At 44.2% G+C, this 18375-nt stretch overlaps 1 protein-coding gene across 3 annotated transcripts in view; it reads right to left on the bottom strand.

Moving 5' to 3' along the window:
- Positions 1-18375, bottom strand: part of FRMD4B (FERM domain containing 4B) — a 343633-nt gene that overhangs the window by 151520 nt on the left and 173738 nt on the right. For all 3 annotated transcript variants that reach the window (XM_077451878.1, XM_077451877.1, XM_077451879.1), the window contains exon 5: positions 12438-12522. In XM_077451878.1, coding sequence (XP_077308004.1) covers positions 12438-12522 — 85 coding nt within the window. The remainder of the gene's footprint in view (positions 1-12437; positions 12523-18375) is intronic.

Raw genomic sequence — 18375 nt, 5'->3', positions numbered from 1 at the left:
GTCTTACTATGAAGTCTTTTCTTATGTGACCTGGTGTCAACGTACTGCAGAGCACAGACTAGCAGCTGGGAAGCAGTACAATTAGCCAATCAAATGTGCTCATGTGCTCACAAGAAGGATGCTGATAGGAGGAGAGACCAGAGTGACCGAGAGATGAGCTCATCAGTCTGCTGCTTCTCCTTTCACTGTCCAGTCACAGGGTGGGGGAGGGACCAGATCTTCAGCAGTCACATATCATAGCCTCTCAGTCACACCTCTGTGTGAGCTAGACCACTCCCACATAAAGTTGCCAGGAGTGTCATCCTTGCCCATTCGGTGGCAGTCCCCTTTAGGACTCATTCACACCAGGTGCATTGATCGACTGGGGCTCAACACAAAGATGCTGAAAAAAAGCAATTGATCTCTATGTGCCCTGTTCACGCCAAACATACAGTGGAGAAAATAATTATTGGATCCCCTGCAGATTTTCTTCTATTTTTTTTATCATAGGTGTATTTTAAATGAAAGAAAATAAACCAGAAAAAACACAATACAAATGTTATAAACTGAGTTGCAGTTCAGTGAGTAAAATAAGTATTTGATCCCCTACCGACCAACAATAATTCTAACTCCCACAGACTGGCTACAGTGTGAAGCTCATGTGGTACACAGATTATTCCTGTCAATTTAAGAAGGCGCTCCTAACAATAACTTGTTATGTGTATAAAAGACACCTGTCCACAGAATCTCTTCCATTCAAACCTCACCATCATGGGCAAGACCAAAGAGCTGTCAAGGGACCTCAGGGACAAGATTGTAGACCTGCACAAGGCTGGAATGGACTACAAGACCATCAGCGGGAAGCTTGGTGAAGAGAAACTGTTGGAGCAATTATTTGGAAATGGAAGCAACTGGTCCTGTTGTACTGGGCCCAGACCTCATCAGCTAAACAAGGGGGCTCTGGGCAACTTTATTGTTCATTACTTCCTAAATTAATAAATGGAGTTTACTAGACCACACCCCTGCTCCTACTTGTTTACCAGTGCTTAAATTACATTCCAGAGGGGCCCAGGAAGTGAGACTTTTTTCTAATTTTTGGGGTGTAGGGGGGTAATGTCAGTGGCGCTGCTTCGTTGCACACCTGGTGGTTTGGGGTGGAGTGGCTTGGGTTAGGTGGGGTAGGGTCACCTGTCTGGAAGGCTGTAGAGGGTCCCATGATTTCTAACAGCAACCCTAAATGGAAGAAATATAAAATAACCATCAATCGCCCATGGTCTGGAGCTCCATGCAAGATCCCTCATGGGGTAAGGATGATAATGACAAAAGTGAAGGATCAGCCCAGAACCACACGGGAGGAGGTTGGAAATGATCTCAGGGCAGTTGGGACCAGATTTACAGAACAAACCATTGGTAACACAATACACTGCCATTGATTGAAATCCTGCAGAGCCCACAAGATCCCGTACCTCAAGAAGACACATGTACAGGCCCATCTGAAGTTTGCCAATGAACATCTAAATGATTCAGAGAAGGATTGGGAGAAAGTGCTGTGGTCAGATCAGACCAAAATTTAGCTCTTTGGCATTAACTCGACTCGCCATGTTTGGAGGAAGAAAAAGGCTCACTATGACCCTAAGAACACCATCCCTACAGTCAAACACGGAGGTGGAAACACTATGCTTTGGGGCTGTTTCTCTGCTAAAAGTACAGGTCAACGTTTTCGCATTGAGGGGCCAATGGATGGGGCCATGTATTGTAAAATCTTGGATGAGAACCTTCTTCCCTCAGCCAGAACACTGAAGATGGTTCGTGGATGGGTATTCCACCATGACAATGACCCAAAACATACCGCCAAGGCAACAAAGGAGTGGCTCAAGAAGCACATTAAGGTCATGGAGTGGTCTAGCCAGTCTCCAGACCTTAATCCTATAGAATATTTATGGAGGGAGTTGAAACTTTGAGTTGCCAACCAACAGCCAAGAAACCTTAAAGTGTAAGTTCACCTTTATAGAAAAATCTGTAAGGTGAACTTACACAGGACCCCCTCCATTCCTCACCACCCCCCCCCCCCCCCCCCCGGTCCCGCTGACCTGGACCATGGCAATCTCCCGTTTAATGCCCCGGTACATCCTCAACAGGAGTCCGGGGCTTAGAAATCCCCTCGTCTTCTATGCGGTGGCTGATTGGTCGACGCTGCCCATGTGATGGCGCTGACCAATTAGAATGCTCTGAAACATCCCTCTCTAAGGATTTCGAGAAGATCTGTAAAGAGTGCACCAAAATCCCTCCTGAGATGTGTGCAAACCTGGTAACCAACTACAAGAAACGTCTTACCTCTGTGCTTCCCTACAAGGGTTTCTCCACCAAGCACTAAGGCCTGGTTCACACCTATGCATTTTTTTGTGCATTTTCAGTTTTGCAGAAACACACTACAGTCCGTAACATGGTTTCCTATGGATCATGTTCACACCTGTGCATTTTATGGAAAGGCCAGGGACTTTCTTCTGGTTTTCGGTTCCATAGACTTCAATGGATCAAAAACGTGTATTGAAAAACACAAAATGCACCTGGAATATGCAAACTGCATCGTGTATAGGTGTGAACCAGGCCTAAGTCACGTTTTGCTTGGGGATCAAATACTTATTTTCCTCACTGAATTGTATCTCAATGTCTAACATTTCTATTGTGTTTTTTCTGGATTTTTGGTTGATATTTTGTCTCTTATTAATTAAAATACACCTATGATAAAAACGATAGACCCTTCATTTCTTTGCAAGTGGGCAAACTTCCAAAATCTGCAGGGGATCAAATAATTATTTTCCCAACTGTACACAATGTAGATATCCTAAAAAATGTATGCAGCGCAACACACAACAAATGTGCAAAAACACAAGACATTTGAGTACTAAGGCAAGGTTCTGGGATGTTTTTAGGAAGCTATGCCCCTGCCACCAGTCAAGATCTGCCTGCATAGCATAGAATAGCATCACAACCTAGTGATGACATCACCGAGTCTGAACTAAGGTATGGAATGAAAATGGAAACGTTTTATTTTAAAATGTCATTAGCATGTAGGCAAGGGGAAAGGTAATAACCAAGAAAGGCAAAATATAAGCAGATTAAATGTCAACTTGTATCTATAGTCTCAACACTCTAAATTGCTACATTTGAAGGACTTGTTCTGTTGAAAAACAACAGATTTACTGTTTGGATCATCAGATGAAATTAGGGGAAAGAAAGCTTAAAGGGGTTGTAAAGGTTTGTTTTTTATTTTCTAAATAGTTTCCTTTAAGCTAGTGCATTGTTGGTTCACTTACCTTTTCCTTCGATTTCCCTTCTAAAGGTTTTTATTTTTTCTTTGTTTTCTTTGTCTGAATTTCTCGCCTCCTATTCCTCCTCAGTAAGTTCAGTAAGCGGTTCTGGCTGACTAAACACCAATCGGATGATGGTGTAAAGTTTACTGAGCAGAAACAGGAAGTGAGAAATTCAGACAAAGAAAAAAAACATTTAGAAGGGAAATTGAAGGAAAAGGTAAGTGAACCAACAATGCACTAGCTTAAAGGAACCTATTTAGAAAATAAAAAACAAAGCTTTACAACCCCTTTAAAAAAAATAAAAAATGAACGCAGCCATCACATCTAAGAATTGGGAAGCTGCCATATAATAAATGTTTGCTTTTGGGTGCAATGCTGCTTTAATTGTCTTATATGTTATAAGAAAATTCTTCTTCTGTGTTTGTTCTGGTGACCACTGTCACCAAGGCAGAAACTGGTGGAGAATCCAAGATGTCATAGTTGTCACCAGTACGGAAATAAATGGAAAATTCTCAATGGGAATTTCCCCTCACTTTGGAGAGACTGTCTTCGACTTCCTGTTTTGTCACCATGACAGGAAGTGAGAAGAAATCTCCCGAATGTGACATAGACAGGGATTCTAACCCTTCCCTACTCTATCTTGAAAAAAAAATGTACTTTAACTGGCTTACTTCCGGCAATAAAAGAAGTTGTTAAGATGATGATCCACAGTAAGTGCAGATAACACTAGAAAATAACTTTTCAAGGCTTTGTGTGATAAGTGTAATTATCTTCCAGTCCGGCCGGTATGGGTGTACCTGAGCGCTGACGCAGTGCAGGGACTGCAGATCATCTAGGAGGAGGAACCAGCTCAGGCAGTGAATGTAGATTCTTGTGGAGTGACCTTCATCCCCCTCAGTTTCTGCATCTTACAAATCTTAAATTGGACTGACAGTGTCATTTACCATGCCGAACGCTGCGCATCTGCAACCGGCTGGTCTGTGTGTAAGCCGGGACTAAGCTGCCAAGATCCCAACTCCTGTTTACGGAAAATTGTTCAGATTTACAGAGCGTCATGGTTGAAAAGGCGGACAAGTCCATCAAATCGGCCGAGTGGATTTCTGGGTAGAATTCACAGGTGACACTTGTCATAAACCTAACAATGACAAATGGCTACATAGGTTATAAGATTAACCTGTTAAAGGTCTGATCTATCCAACTCCACCATAAAAGAAACATTTTATTCCTTCCAACTCCACCATAAACAAAACATTTTATTCCTTCCAACTCCACCATAAACAAAACGTTTTATTCCTTCCAACTCCACCATAAACTAAACGTTTTTTTTTCCTTCCAACTCCACCATAAACAAAACATTTTATTCATTCGGTCTGCTTCCTATACTCTGCTTAACTGCTTCATGCATGCAATGTAACTGCAATAGTCCCTGCTGGAAGAATGGATTGTCCTTGATAGCGTGGGAACTAGACTGTGAAAATCAGAAATGATTCGATGGGCCTGCACCGCTAAAATGACTCCCAGTGGAGCTCTGTAAATACAGCATTGTTCCTGCAAGATTAACACTTGATAGGCTTTTTCATGAATATGAGAGCCAAAACGGAAATTATACATTTGACTGCTGGATCAAGGATGGAAGATTGAGTTGGTGCTGGGACAGAGGGGGCTGAGCTGCTGAGTTGGTACTAGGACAGGGGGAGGGGGCGCTGAGCTGCTGAGTTGCTGCTGGGACAGGGAGAAGGAGGGTCTGAACTGTGGGACAGGGGGAGGGGGGGGGCTGAGTTGCTAATGGGACAGGGAGAAAGGGGGAGTAAGCTGTTGAGTGGCTGCTGGCACAGGGAGAAGGGGAGGCTGAGCTGCTGAGTTGCTTCTGGGACAGGAAGGGGGGGTGACCTGCTGCTGGGACAGGAAGAAGAGAGTGCCGAGCTGCTGAGTTGCTGCTGGGAAAGGGAGAAGGGAGGGCTGAGCTGCTGAGTTGGTGCTGGGACAGGGAGAAGGGGGGTGGACTGAGCTGCTGAGTTTCTGCTGGGACAGGGAGAAGAGGGGCTGAACTGCTGAGTTGCTGCTGGGACAGGGACACCAGAGTGCTGAGCTGCTACTGGGAAAGGGAGAAGGGGGTGCGGAGTTGCTTCTAGGACAAGGAGGAGGAAGGCTGAGCTGCTGAGTTGCTGCTGGAACAGGAGAGCAGAGCTGCTGAGTCACTACTGGGAGAGGAAGGAACTGAGCTGCTAAATCAATACTGGGATAGAGGAGCAGGTAGAGCTGGGCTGCTGAGTCATGGCTGAGAAATGGAGCAATGCTGGAATGGAGAAGGAGGTAGACATGCACTGCTAAGTCACCATTTGGATGGGAGAGCAGGGGGAGCCGAGCTGCTGAGTCGCTGCTCAGATGGGGAAGCTGAACTGATGAGTCACTGTTTGGATGCAGGAGCAGGGGGAGCTGAGCTGCTGAGTCACTGATCAGATGAGGGAGCAGGGGAAGCCAAACTGATGAGTCACTGCTTGTATGTGGGAGCAGAGCTGCTGAGTCATTGCTAGGGGGGGAGGGCTTCTTAGTCACTGTTGAGGGGAAGGGCTGGGTATGTGTGAGCAGTGGGAGCTGAGTTGCTGAGACATTGCTTGTATGGGGGAGCTGCGTGAGTACTGTTAAAGTGGATGTAAATCTGAAATAAAATGTTTTAATTAAGGCTTGCGCCTGTACAGTATAGGATTTCATGTAATCTGTGCCCAATCTTGCCACAAAGAGTTAACCCAGCTCTGAGCAGTCCTCTTATCTTTTTACAGTGAGCTAAAAACAGACAGTTTCTCACCCTTGCTGAGAGAGACATTTTGTGTACTTCAGATCCCCTCCTCCTTTCTTCTCCAGCTCTCCCAGCATTGGCTGCTCCACACCTTAGCATGATTGGGAATACGGAAGTCATGTGGTGACTTTTCTGGGTTTTGACTGTATATTAGTGATGATAGCAGAAGTTCAGTGTAAGAAATAAACAGGAGAAAATGCATGTTGACAAGGGGAGTGTAGAGGTGGGCGGGGAGTCTGCTGACATCACGACTCCACCCACCGAGCTCCAGACAACAGACCCACCAACAGAATCTGCAGTTTTTTGGGTCTCATAACAGACAGAGGGGAGACATTTGACAGGTAAGGGATACATGCAAGAGGCATGTATATCCTTATAGATAACCATGATGGCAGTAGTTTAGAAAGGATGAGAATGGATTTACATACACTTTAAATCACTGCTTGGAAGGAGGAGCAGAGTCCCTGCTGGGATAGGGGAGCAGGTAGAGCTGGGCTTCTGAGTCATGGCTGGGAGATAGAGCAAGGGGAACTGAGCTGCCGAGTCACTGCTGAAATGGGGGAGGAGGTGAGCATAAGCTGCTAAGTCACTGTTTGGAATGCGGGAGCAGGGGGAGCTGCTGAGTCACTGCTACCAGGGGGGAGCAGGAGGAGCTGGGGGGGGTAGGGGGGGTAGGTAGGTATAGGGGCTGAGTTGCTGAGTCACTGCTATGGGGGAGCAGGGGGAGCTGAGCTGCTGAGTCACTGCTATGGGGGAGCTGAGCTGCTGAGTCACTGCTACCGGGGGGAGCAGGGGGAGGTAGGGGGGCAGAGTTGCTGAGACATTGCTAGCATGGGGAAGCAGAGGTTGCTGAGCTGCTGATTTACTGCTGGGAGGAGGAGCTGAGCTGCTTAGACACTTCTGGGAAAGGGGATGCAGGGGGAGCTGATCTGCTGAGAGAACGACTGCAGTTATTTTGCAGTGTGTGCTGTGCTGCTGAAAATTTTCATGTGTTAGAAGTACACTGCCAGCTCATTCAAAATGAATGAGCTGCCTTAACCCAGTGCATCTCAACACACAAAAACAAGCATGCTCATACCTGCAAATCTCAGAATGGCCCCTTATAGCTTATTTACTGCTTGTTAAGAATATGTACATACTTGAATGTCCATAGCTCATTGAATCTCGTATTCCATATAATTAAGTATATTTACAAACTTCATTATTTTGACGCCATGCCATACAATAGTAAGCTGGCCAGGAAGGTGAAGGCCTGTCGGAGATTAGCAGAAAGTATAAATTAGTGCGGTTTTCTCCATTACAGGTACTCAGCTCAGGTAAACATCAAACACATAGCAGGACCTTTTGAACAGGTCGGACTTAATCTGAGGGCAAACATGTAGAAACACAATCCCCTTCCTCTGCCGAGCCCCGCTGGCTGCATCCAACATTTATTATAATGCTGTCACTGTTTATGGGTCTCCAACCTTACTGCAGGATGGATAAAGAAATGATTGTGCAGGATGGTCTCTGAACTGACTTCCAAGTACATGAAGTGATAAAAGAAGATGATGGGAAGCTCCGGATCTCTTGTTCCTTCTTTGTCTGCAATCCAGCATTCTAAAAGCAGAACTGTCCAAGTACATGACTGAGCCTATAAACCTATCATATCGGTCGGCCACCCCCAGATGTACTGCGCCTCGGACATGCGAGACACGTAGCACTATTCAGTACAAGATGACGCATTTCTGAATAGCATCAATAGAATTGGATTCACTAAAAGCTATCTTGACAATTAGCTGCTGGTAACCAGACAGGAATGGCGGTTAGTCCCCGTTCACACTACTGCCCCTACTCAAATGAATGGGCTGCCCCAATGCAACATGTGTTAACCGTTAACACATAACGCAACATAACTCATTTGTGCTAGTACAGTTTAACAATGTGAATGTGGCCATACACCACTGAAGACCTGCATACCATGAGTTTTTTATGTTCAACGATGAACTTTAGATCAGTGTTTTTCAACCAAAGTGCCATCTGGGTTCTCCTGGGGCACCGCAAGCATGGGATCCAGTTTGCCCTTGATCAGTGTTATGAGGTGCCATGGTGCAGGTGGGCTGAACGCCAGCACCATAACAACCAATGATGCTCTAGGGCAGCGATGGTGAACCTTGGCACCCCAGATCTTTTGAAACTACATTTCCCATGATGCTCCACTACACTGCAGTGTGCATGAGCATCATGGGAAATGTAGTTCCAAAACATCTGGGGTGCCAAGGTTTGCCATCACTGCTCTAGGGCCAGGATGCATCATGTCACTCATTGCTATGGTGATGGCAGCTAACTTGCCGTAGTATGGCAATGCATGACTGATTCAGGACAGGCGGCTATCAGGAAAAGATGGGAGTTCATCTCCTCCATACCTCCTCCACCTCCCGTTCTTTCCCGCGTTGCTGGAGCCAAAAAGTAGGACTATGATATGCAGTAGGGACTGTGTGATTGGGGGCTCTGTGATGAAGGGGACTCTATGGTGATGGGGGGGCCTTTTATGTATAGGGGAGACTCTAATGTGATGAGAGGTTCTCATGTATAGGAGGGCCTCTGATGTACAGGGAGGCTCTGATGTGATGGGGAACCACTGACATGAGGGAACTCTGCAATGTGAAGGGTTGACTCTGATGGGATAGAGGAACTCTGATGTGATGGGTGCCTCTGAGTTGAAGGAGTGGCTCTGATGTGATGGGGGAACCACTGATATGATGAGCGGACTCTGACATGCAGGGTGGACTCTGATGTGATGAGGGGCCTCTGAGTTGAAGGGGTCACTCTGATGTGATGGAGGGACCTTTGATATGATGGAAGGACCTTTGATGTGATTTGGGAACTCTGATGTGAAGGAGGGCCGCTCATGTGAGGGGGGATTCCAGTGTGAAGCTAATTCCATGAAGGCAGTTGTCTGCCTGGTCCCAGGCTCCTATTTCCCATTGGTAAGATTTACGTGTTTTACAGGGTCTGCCATAGGAGGCTGCAGTTGTTTTTTTTTAGACCCGTGCACACATGCTAGGGTCATTTTGTACGATAAACCTACCAGCATGTCTTTGGAGTGTAGGGAGAAGCCAACGTAAGTACAAGGTGAACCTGCAAACTCCATGCAAACAGCATCTGGGGCAGGATTACAATCAAGGACCCTGAGTGCTAACCACTAAGCCTTTGTACACACGGTCGGAGATTCCGGCGGTATGTTTCCGATTGGAGCGTTTTGTCGGATATTCCGACTGTGTGTGGTCTGCATCGGACTGTTTCCGTCGGAATATCCGTCGGATCAACTTTTCCAACTTGCCGGAAATATTTTCCGACAAAATGCTCCTATCGGACATACTCCGATCATGTGTAGCCTACTCCGACGGACAAAGTGCCACGCATGCTCAGATCAAATTCCTAGACCAAAGCTATTGGCTACTAGCCTGAACGTAGTTCCGTCGTAACGAAATAACGTCATCACGTTATGTACAATCGGATTTTCCGACAATTTAGTCTGACCGTGTGTATGCAACATCACTTCCAGACCTCTTCCGGGAATTAATCCTTTGGAATTACTCCGACGGATTTGGTTGTCGGAATGTCCGACCGTGTGTACATGGGCTAAGCCTCTGTGATGCCCATCTTGGTTTATCCCATTAAAAATGCTACAAATATATATAAAAAAAATAAAATAAAATGCTGGTTGACCTGCCGAAAATTAATTCCTGTTGGGCTGACATTACATTGCCTTCTCTGCACTGAAATTAAAAGCAGTGGTTTTCAGCCTTGCTTGCTGAACTACAGGATATTGCCTATCCCCACCAAACTCCATCCTATTCCACATGCAAACATTGGTTTAGTTCCCAGTAAAACAATGTATTTATTATTACAGGTACTTATATAGTGCTGTCAATTTACACAGCACTTCACATATTGTACATTCACATCAGTCCCTGCCCTCAGGGACCTTACAATCTAAGGACCCTAACTCACATTCATACTAGGGACAATTAGACAGTAGCTAATCACCCTACCAGCATGTCTTTGGAGTATGGGAGGAAACCGGAGTACCCGGAGGAAACCCACCCAGGCACAGGGAGAACATGCAAACTCCAGGCAAGTAGAGCTGTGGTTAGGATACAAATCGACAATCCTGGTGCTGTTAGGCAGAAGTGCTAACCACCTAGCCATAGTGCGGCCCCTACTGCCTGGACCCCCAAAAGCCTGTCTACACACTGTGTGTTGGCAAAGTGCCTTTGGGAGATGTCATTCTGGGGAGGGGTGCCTAGGTTAATAGGAACTGACCTCCCACCAGTTGCTCCTGCAAAGATTATACAGGCCTGGTGACGATGTCAGAGGGAGTAATAAAAGCTGATTATCCTTTCAGGAACAAGGTAAAAGAAAAACAATGGTGGAATGTGATCTAGAAGAGAAAAGGGAGGGTTGGGGGTAAATTTCAAGTGATTGTAAGGGTTAGTTTTTTTTTTTTTTTTTTAAACAAACATATCATACTTACCTCCACTGTGCAGCTTGTTTTTCACAGAGTGGCCCCGAACATCCTCTTCTGGGGTCCCTCGGCAGCTCTTGTGGTTCCTCCTCACATTAGATAATCCCCTAGGAGAAGCGCTCTCCCGAGGGAGTTACCTTGCGGGCGCGCTCCCGAGTCCAGCATTTGGTGTCCATAGCCACCGAATGTATGACTCTGCCCCGCCCCCGGCGCCCGAGTCATTGCATTTGATTGACAGCAGTGGGAGCCAATGACTGCCCTGCTATGTATCCAATCAAGAGCCCCGGCAGAGAGACAGCGCTTCCCCGCCGGATCAAGTTCCAGGGCTCAGGTAAGTAAAACGGGGGGGGGGGGGGGCGGCGATCACTGCCAGGTGCTTTATCACCTTTAATGGGAGTTAATGGGAACTGTTATTCCGATAGATTTAGCCCTGTGATCTGCTGCTGCCATCCCCACAACACAGATTCTGGGACGCTGCCTGGGACACGGGCATCTCGGGACAGCTTAGCAAAAATTATGACTGTCCCGGAAAATCCGGGACAGCTGGCAGGTATGAGGTAGTGCAAGATTATCATGGGTCCCACATGCACCCGGGACCCCTGGACAGTGCTCATTCTCTTTCATAGAGGAGTTTGACAAGTGATGCCATCTGTCAAACTCGGCTTAATATCTAATCTCATGAGCAGCACCATGTCCACTTGTAGGTGGACAGTCAGGGGGGCTGTCAAAACACAGATAAACTACCTGTTTATACCACCCCCCTGGCCACCCATGTAAAAAAGGGCCTTAAGCCTAGCACACACGATGAGATTATAGGACGAATGATCGTCCATTTTTTTTTGCATGCTAGTTTCATATCAAAAATAAAGAGGTTTCTAAATGCCTGAAAATTCTTGTAGGACAGAATACAACGTCAGAAGTGATGTATTGTATTCTTTCATTTCCGAGCATGCGTGGTCTTGCTCTTCCATTTGTTTTCAGACGAATACTGTCCTGATTAAACAAAAATCCTACGATCTGGTATCGTACAAGAAAGTTTTTTGTGTGTCCCTTCGGATAATTTCGGATGATCTGTCGTGATCGGCTCACGAAAGCGGTGTACTAATGATCAGATTAACATCCGATCGATTCAAAAGCAATATTTTCCATCTGACTTTCTGATCGCCTGTACAAGGCATTAGGGAGAGAGATAACATGAAAAACGAAGACAGGCCACAGAGGGTGCAAATTCACACGATTTGCCCATCAACACAGACAGTGCTGACAGGGGAATCCCTCCTGCTGAGACATTGGGGATTATTTAGTGCAGTCACTGTAAATCTAAGGGGTAGATCTGAAATAAGGGGAAGCTCTGCTGATTTTATCATCCAATCATGTGCCAGCTAAAATGCTGTTTTTTATTTTCCTTGCATGTCCCCCTCGGATTTACAGTGACTTTACTTCCAAGTGCACTTGTAGCGCAAAGTGGATTTGCCTTTCGTAAATAACCTCCATTGTCTTCTCCTGGCGGGAGAGCGGGGGGACGGGGTTGGGGGGGGGGGGAATAAGCCATTCCAGCTAGTAGCTATAGCAGCTTCTAGCGATAATCGCAAATCCAATAGGTTGGTTGTACAGAAGTTGATCGATCGATCAACTTAGTACATTCAGCCTGCCCAAAAATGGCTCAAACCTCGGCTGGGTCAGCACCGTCTATGGCCGGCTTTAATCTTGCAGAAAATGTCAACTAGAAATGATAATGGACGATTGGACACTTTTGTAGGTAAAAGGATATAAAACAATGGTCTAACATCAATGGCCAGGGACATTGGGTATTATAAATAAATAAAATAAATATTACCTTGAACAAGCAGGCCTTGGCATTCAGGAAGAATAATTCAACGGTTGTCACCTCCTTCAGAAATGTTATACTTTCGATGTAAAACCTGTAAGAAGAAAGCAATATGAAACAAGTGATTTATGTGTATAGATGAGGTCTGCTCACAGCCCATAACTGGGAGAGGCATTTACAGTTGTTACAGTCGAAAAAACGATTGTGGAACACAACCATTGTTCTGACAAAAGGTGTGCCAGAGAACAAAGAGCAAACACAAAGTAAATACTAGTGCTATAGTATTATTTATAATAATTCTTATGTTTTGTGTACAGGTCTCTTTTAACCACTTGACCTCCATGAGGATTTACCCGATTCATGGCGAGGGCGTTTTTTGCTATACCGCACTGCGCTACTTTAACTGGCAATTGCTCAATCATGCAACACTGTGCGCAAATTACATTTTTTTATATTTTTTCACACAAATAGAGCTTTCTTTTGGTGGCATTTATTCAACACTTTTTTTTTATTATTTTTTTGCAATATGAAGGAAAAATACCAGAAAAAAAAAAAAAGTTTCTTAATTTCTGTTATCAAATTTTGCTAAATAATATTTCTTCATACATTTAGGCCAAAATATATTCTGCACATTTCTTTTGGTAAAAATACTCCAAATTAGCATATATTATTTAGTGTGAAAGTTATAGTCTACAAACAACTGGCATATACTGTATATTTGAAAATTGTTCAGTTCTAATGTACTGACAGCCTATCTCAGTTCTTGAGGCTCTAAAATGCCAGGTCAGTACAAATACCCCACAAATTACCCCTTTTTGGAAAGTAGACAGTCGGTATTTAGGAAGAGGCATAGCGAGTTTTCTGAAGTTGTAATTTTTTTGTCACAATTTTTCAATGTTTTGGAAAATAAAGGAATTAAATCTATATAAAAAAAAAAAAATTGTTTTCACATTTTTTCCCATACTGTCACCAGTACAGTATAGCGTCCGTTACAATGTGACTGGTGTGGTGGTGATGAGGCATACTGATCAGTGACAGTTTGTAAAAAAAACAAAAAATAAATAAATCATCTTTTATTCAAATTTTTTAATATGTTTTTCTTTTTTTTTTTTCAAGATTTCTTCTTCTTTTTTTGACTATTTTTTTTCTTTTTTACATCCTGTCATCAGAGTACTTCAGTGTCACCATAATGGCACTGTAGTATTCTGGGGGGGGGGGGGGGGGGGTGATTAGATATTTTTACATTTTATTTTTACACTAATATAGCTTATAACAGTGATGATCACTGGTATAAGCAATAGTTTTAACTGTCATGAATGACTTTCATTCATGACAGCTTGCTTACTATTGCGATCTGTGTTTGGCTACAGCTATCACATGGTACAGGGTGCTGTGATTGGCCCAGGTACCATGTAATCGCTGTGGGCCAATCACAGCATCACAATAGTAAGCAAAACAATCATGAATTGAAGTCATTCATGTCGGTTTTATTTACATTGTAATCATGTAATCGCTGTGATCAATCACTCACAGCAAAGTACCAGTACGTTGTGGTATCTACAGCTTTCGTCCACTTGCAGTAAAAGTACTGGGAATGGGTCGGCAAGTAGTTAAAGTGCTAAGGCAGATAATAAGTTAAAGGGACCCTGTCGCCAGACCATTCAGTTCAACAGCAATCTTCCTATAAGATTATATGAGCATTTAGGCTACATTCACACTGGAGATTTTGGCCGGTGTGAATTGTAGCAGCCGCAATCTTCTGATTCCTTCTGCTGCCCTGAGCAGCCATATGCAGCTGCCAGCCCCGTATTATAATGACAGTTTGCGGAGACCACAAGTATTCAAATAAATTTTGCACTGTTTTCTGACGAAGGCTCTTTACCATGTGATCAGCCATGTCCAATCACGGCTGATCACGATGTCAACAGGAAAAACCATTGATCAGCTTTTCCTCACTCGCGTCTGACAGATGCGAGTAGAGGAGAGTCGATCGGTGGCTCTCCTGACAGGGGGGGGGTCTGCTCTGATTATTTATCAGTGCAGACCCCTCTCGGATGCCCACACTAGACCACCAGGAGAGCTGCCAGGACCACCAGGGAAGGGGGCAACATGTGGATGGCCAGGTATGTACCCCATAGCCATCAACATTTGCAAATGATGCCCAATCTGTGCCAATTAGTGCCAACAAATGGGCACTGACTGACACCATTATATAACATGATGCCCAGCAATATCACCCATCAGTGTCATCAGTGCCAGTAATCAGTGTCATCAGTGCCACCTATCAGTGCCCATCTGTGCTACCCATCAGTGCCACCCATGAGTGCCCATCAGTGCCGCCCAAGAGTGCCCATCAGTGTCGCCCATAAGTGCCCATCAGTGTCGCCCATAAGTGCCCATCAGTGTCGCCCATAAGTGCCCATCAGTGCCGCCCATAAGTGCCCATCAGTGCCTCATACCAGTGCCGCCTATCAGTGCCACCTCATCGGTGCCCATCAGTGCCACCTTATCAGTGCCCATTACTGAAGGAGAAAATGTACTTTTTTACAAACAATTTTAGCAGAAAAAAAGAACTTGTTTTTTTCAAAAAAAATTTTTCTTTTTTTATTTGTTGCGCAAACAATAAAAACCGCGGAGGTGATCAAATACCACCAAAAGAATTTTTGTGGGAAATAATTATAAAAAATTTGTTTGGGTACAGTGTTGCATGACCGTGTAATTGTCATTCAAATTGCGACAGCACTGAAAGCTGAAAATTGGCTTGGCCAGTAAGTGCCCGGTATTGAAGTGGTTAAAGAGGAGCTTCAGGCAGGTTTCAAAAAATATAAAAGTCAGCTACTTAAACTGCATTTGTGTCTTTGATATTTGCATTAGAATTCAGCTTTAAGAAAACAAAAAGAAGACGTAATACCAGGCGGCCATTTCTACCTTAAACGGAAAGTCAAGTTTTATGCATTGCGTATATACGGCTCCCTTGTCCTAACAATATTACATGAATGGCGGAACTGACAGCATTAAGCCAATGTTCTATAGAGATAAGTGCAGAGCTATGATCAGTGACAACGTTTGTGGTCCACTGCTGTAGATTAGAGGATGAGTCTCGCTTTTCTGTTACCGAATGGATTAATTAAAGCAAAACAAGTAACAGAATCCCCCTTATGGTACAGACAGATAAGATTAACCCAGACGATTTGATGTCATGCTAATGAGAACTAGGGGATACGTTAGCATAATGTGTCATTGTTATTTAGATGTGTAAGCTGTGTCCTTATACGGATCAATTATGATTACGGCAGAAAATACTGTTTTTATGTCAGTTTATAGTATTTGGTACTGAAATTGGGACAAATTATTGAGGTCAGGTACAGCCGTTTTCTGTTATCGGTATCGCTATTGGCACACAGGATGGATCATGTGATCTTCCTACCATTTATTCAGATATTGCAAAAGTCCCAAAACAAATAGATGTGAGGCACTGGACTTGGAACTTTTTATCTGTCAAAACAGAAGATGTTGATTGGGCTTTGCAACCAAATCTTGGCAGCTCTATCACAATGCAAGGGCCTTCCCAAGAGGCAATGGCCTTCCAAATTGAAAACTCCAAATTACATTTATAGTCTTACCAGTCTGTAATAATTTATTGTAGGTTATAACAAGAACAGTAAAGGCACCAACACGTTTCAGGGCCAACTATCCCCCTTCATCAAGGCTCAAATGAATGTGCTTTTGGTCATTGTCATGTTGGAAGGTAAACCTTCTACTCATTGACAACCTTCTGGCAGAGGGCAGCAGATTTTCCTCAAGAATTTTAATGGTATTTTGGTAAAGGTGATATGGTAGAGGGAGAAGAGGATTTGTGCTACGGGGGGGGGGGGGGTTGAGCTAGTAGGGATGATTGGGGGGTGCTTGTGCTAAAAGGAGGGATGGGGGTTATTTTTTCTAGGAGGGGGAGAATGTATACTCAGAGTCCGAGGGGAAATTTGAGGGGTGTAGGATCTATGCTTGGAGGGGTGAATTTGTACTGGGGGGATTTGGGGGCTGAAAATTGTGCTGGGAAGGGGGAATTCAGTGGGGGGCAGATTTATACTGGAAGGAGGGAGAATATATTCTTAGGGCGTAATCATCTAGATTAGTGCCCTATTTTTTTGTGGGAGGGATTTTTGCTGACGCATAATGCTCATACATCTTGGGGGGGGGTGCACAGTTTGGCATGTTTGCCCTGGGCTCTAGGTGACCTTGTCCCAGCATTGACTCCATGAATGAAGAAGGGGGACCTTTTATTCATCTGCCAGTCTTCTATTCATAGAGTTGGGATTGAACTTTGCCCCTTTTATCTATGTCTGAAACATGTCCCCAGTTGTCATCTTTTTCCCCCAAAAATAAATTATTTTTGTTGGGGATTTTTTTTTGTTTTTTTCTAAAGGTCCACCGACTTATACATTTTTCAGGACAGAGACTCAGAAAGTGTTGATGTTAAAGTGCATGATGGCCAGAAAATTATTATTTTTCAAAAGGAGAAGCTAACAGAATCTCCATGTTTTTCTCAGGACTAGTTTCCTTTAAGAAAATACAGTTTTTGTGAATAGTAAAACCCCGGTGAACAACATTCTCCAATTTCGGGTTATAATGCTGATATCAGACAACAATTTTATTCAGATGGGAAAAAAAAAGCCTAATTTTAAAATCACTTGCAGTAATGTAAGACATGTAAATTGAGTCCCTTCCATTCCTTCTGCAGCAGAGAGAAATTCCATTTAGCGATAAATTGGTTTTCTATTACATTTCAGACAAACGCGTGCGACTGCCGTGACATGTATATACCCATATCAACCTATACTCTGAGCTCTCTCCAAGATGCTGGCTTAAGGCAAAAACACAAGTATATAGCTTTACAACAAAAATTAACTGCTTAAAGGAAAAAGATAAATGAGAAAAAAAAGGGGGAAAATAAAATATTAATTAAAATATAAAACAAAAATGAGAAAACAAGATAAAAAAAATAATCTAAAATATTTAACTAGCACTATACACATTTAATTCAGATCTCTCTTTTTTTATAGAACATAGATTAACAAATAATTTCGGACTGTGACAGCTTAGGTCCAAACCTATATGTAACTAGAAAGATAAATTAACAAAGGAAGAAAATAAAATATCAAAATATAATAAAAAAAAAGAAGAAAAAAAAAGAAAAAAAGAAAAACAAATAAGAAAACAAAGATATTTAAAGCGGAGGTCCACCCTAAAATGGACCTTCCGCTCATCGGATTCCTCCCCCCCTCCGGCGCCACAATTGGCACCTTTCAGGGGGGAGGGGGGTGCAGTTACCTGGATAATCCAGGTAACTGCACCCACTTCCGGGCTAGCTCTCTGCGGAAAGGGGCGTACATTACACCCCTTTCCGCAAGTGCCCGCCCCCTTCCGCAAGTGTCCCGCTGCCTGCTGGGAAACACACAGATCCCAGAGGCAGCGGGGACCGTCCTCATTGCGCAGCGCGGCTCGCGCGTGCGCAGTAGGGAACCGGGAAATGAAGCCGAAAGGCTCCATTTCCTGATTCCCATACCCAAGATGGCGGCGGCAGCACTCGAGTGTCGATCTAGAGATCGGCTTCGGGTGCCGACATCGCGGGCGCGATGGACAGGTAAGTGTCACTATTTTAAAAGTCAGCAGCTGCAGTATTTGTAGCTGCTGACTTTAAAAAAAAAAAAAAAAACGCGGAGTCCCTGTGGACTCCCGCTTTAAGCACTATAATGGTTTTCCCATATACAGTTGAATTAAAATCGTTCTTTTTCGTTTTATAGGAAACAGATTAACATATCTTTCTCTGCGACCGCTTAGGTCTAAGGTATCGTTTACAGCTGGGGAGCAGTAAAAATTCACACTTGGGCTGCGTTTTCACCACCCCAAACACTCCCCCTTAAGCTGAAAAAGCAGCCGAGAACGGTGT

The sequence above is a fragment of the Lithobates pipiens genome, unplaced genomic scaffold, assembly GCF_037356315.1.
Source record: "Lithobates pipiens isolate NorthernLeopardFrog02 unplaced genomic scaffold, aLitPip1_a1.2 Scaffold_23, whole genome shotgun sequence".
In the NCBI taxonomy this organism is placed as follows: Eukaryota; Metazoa; Chordata; class Amphibia; order Anura; family Ranidae; genus Lithobates; species Lithobates pipiens.
Note: the sequence above shows the minus strand (reverse complement) of the source record. Positions and strands in the feature narration are given on the sequence as shown.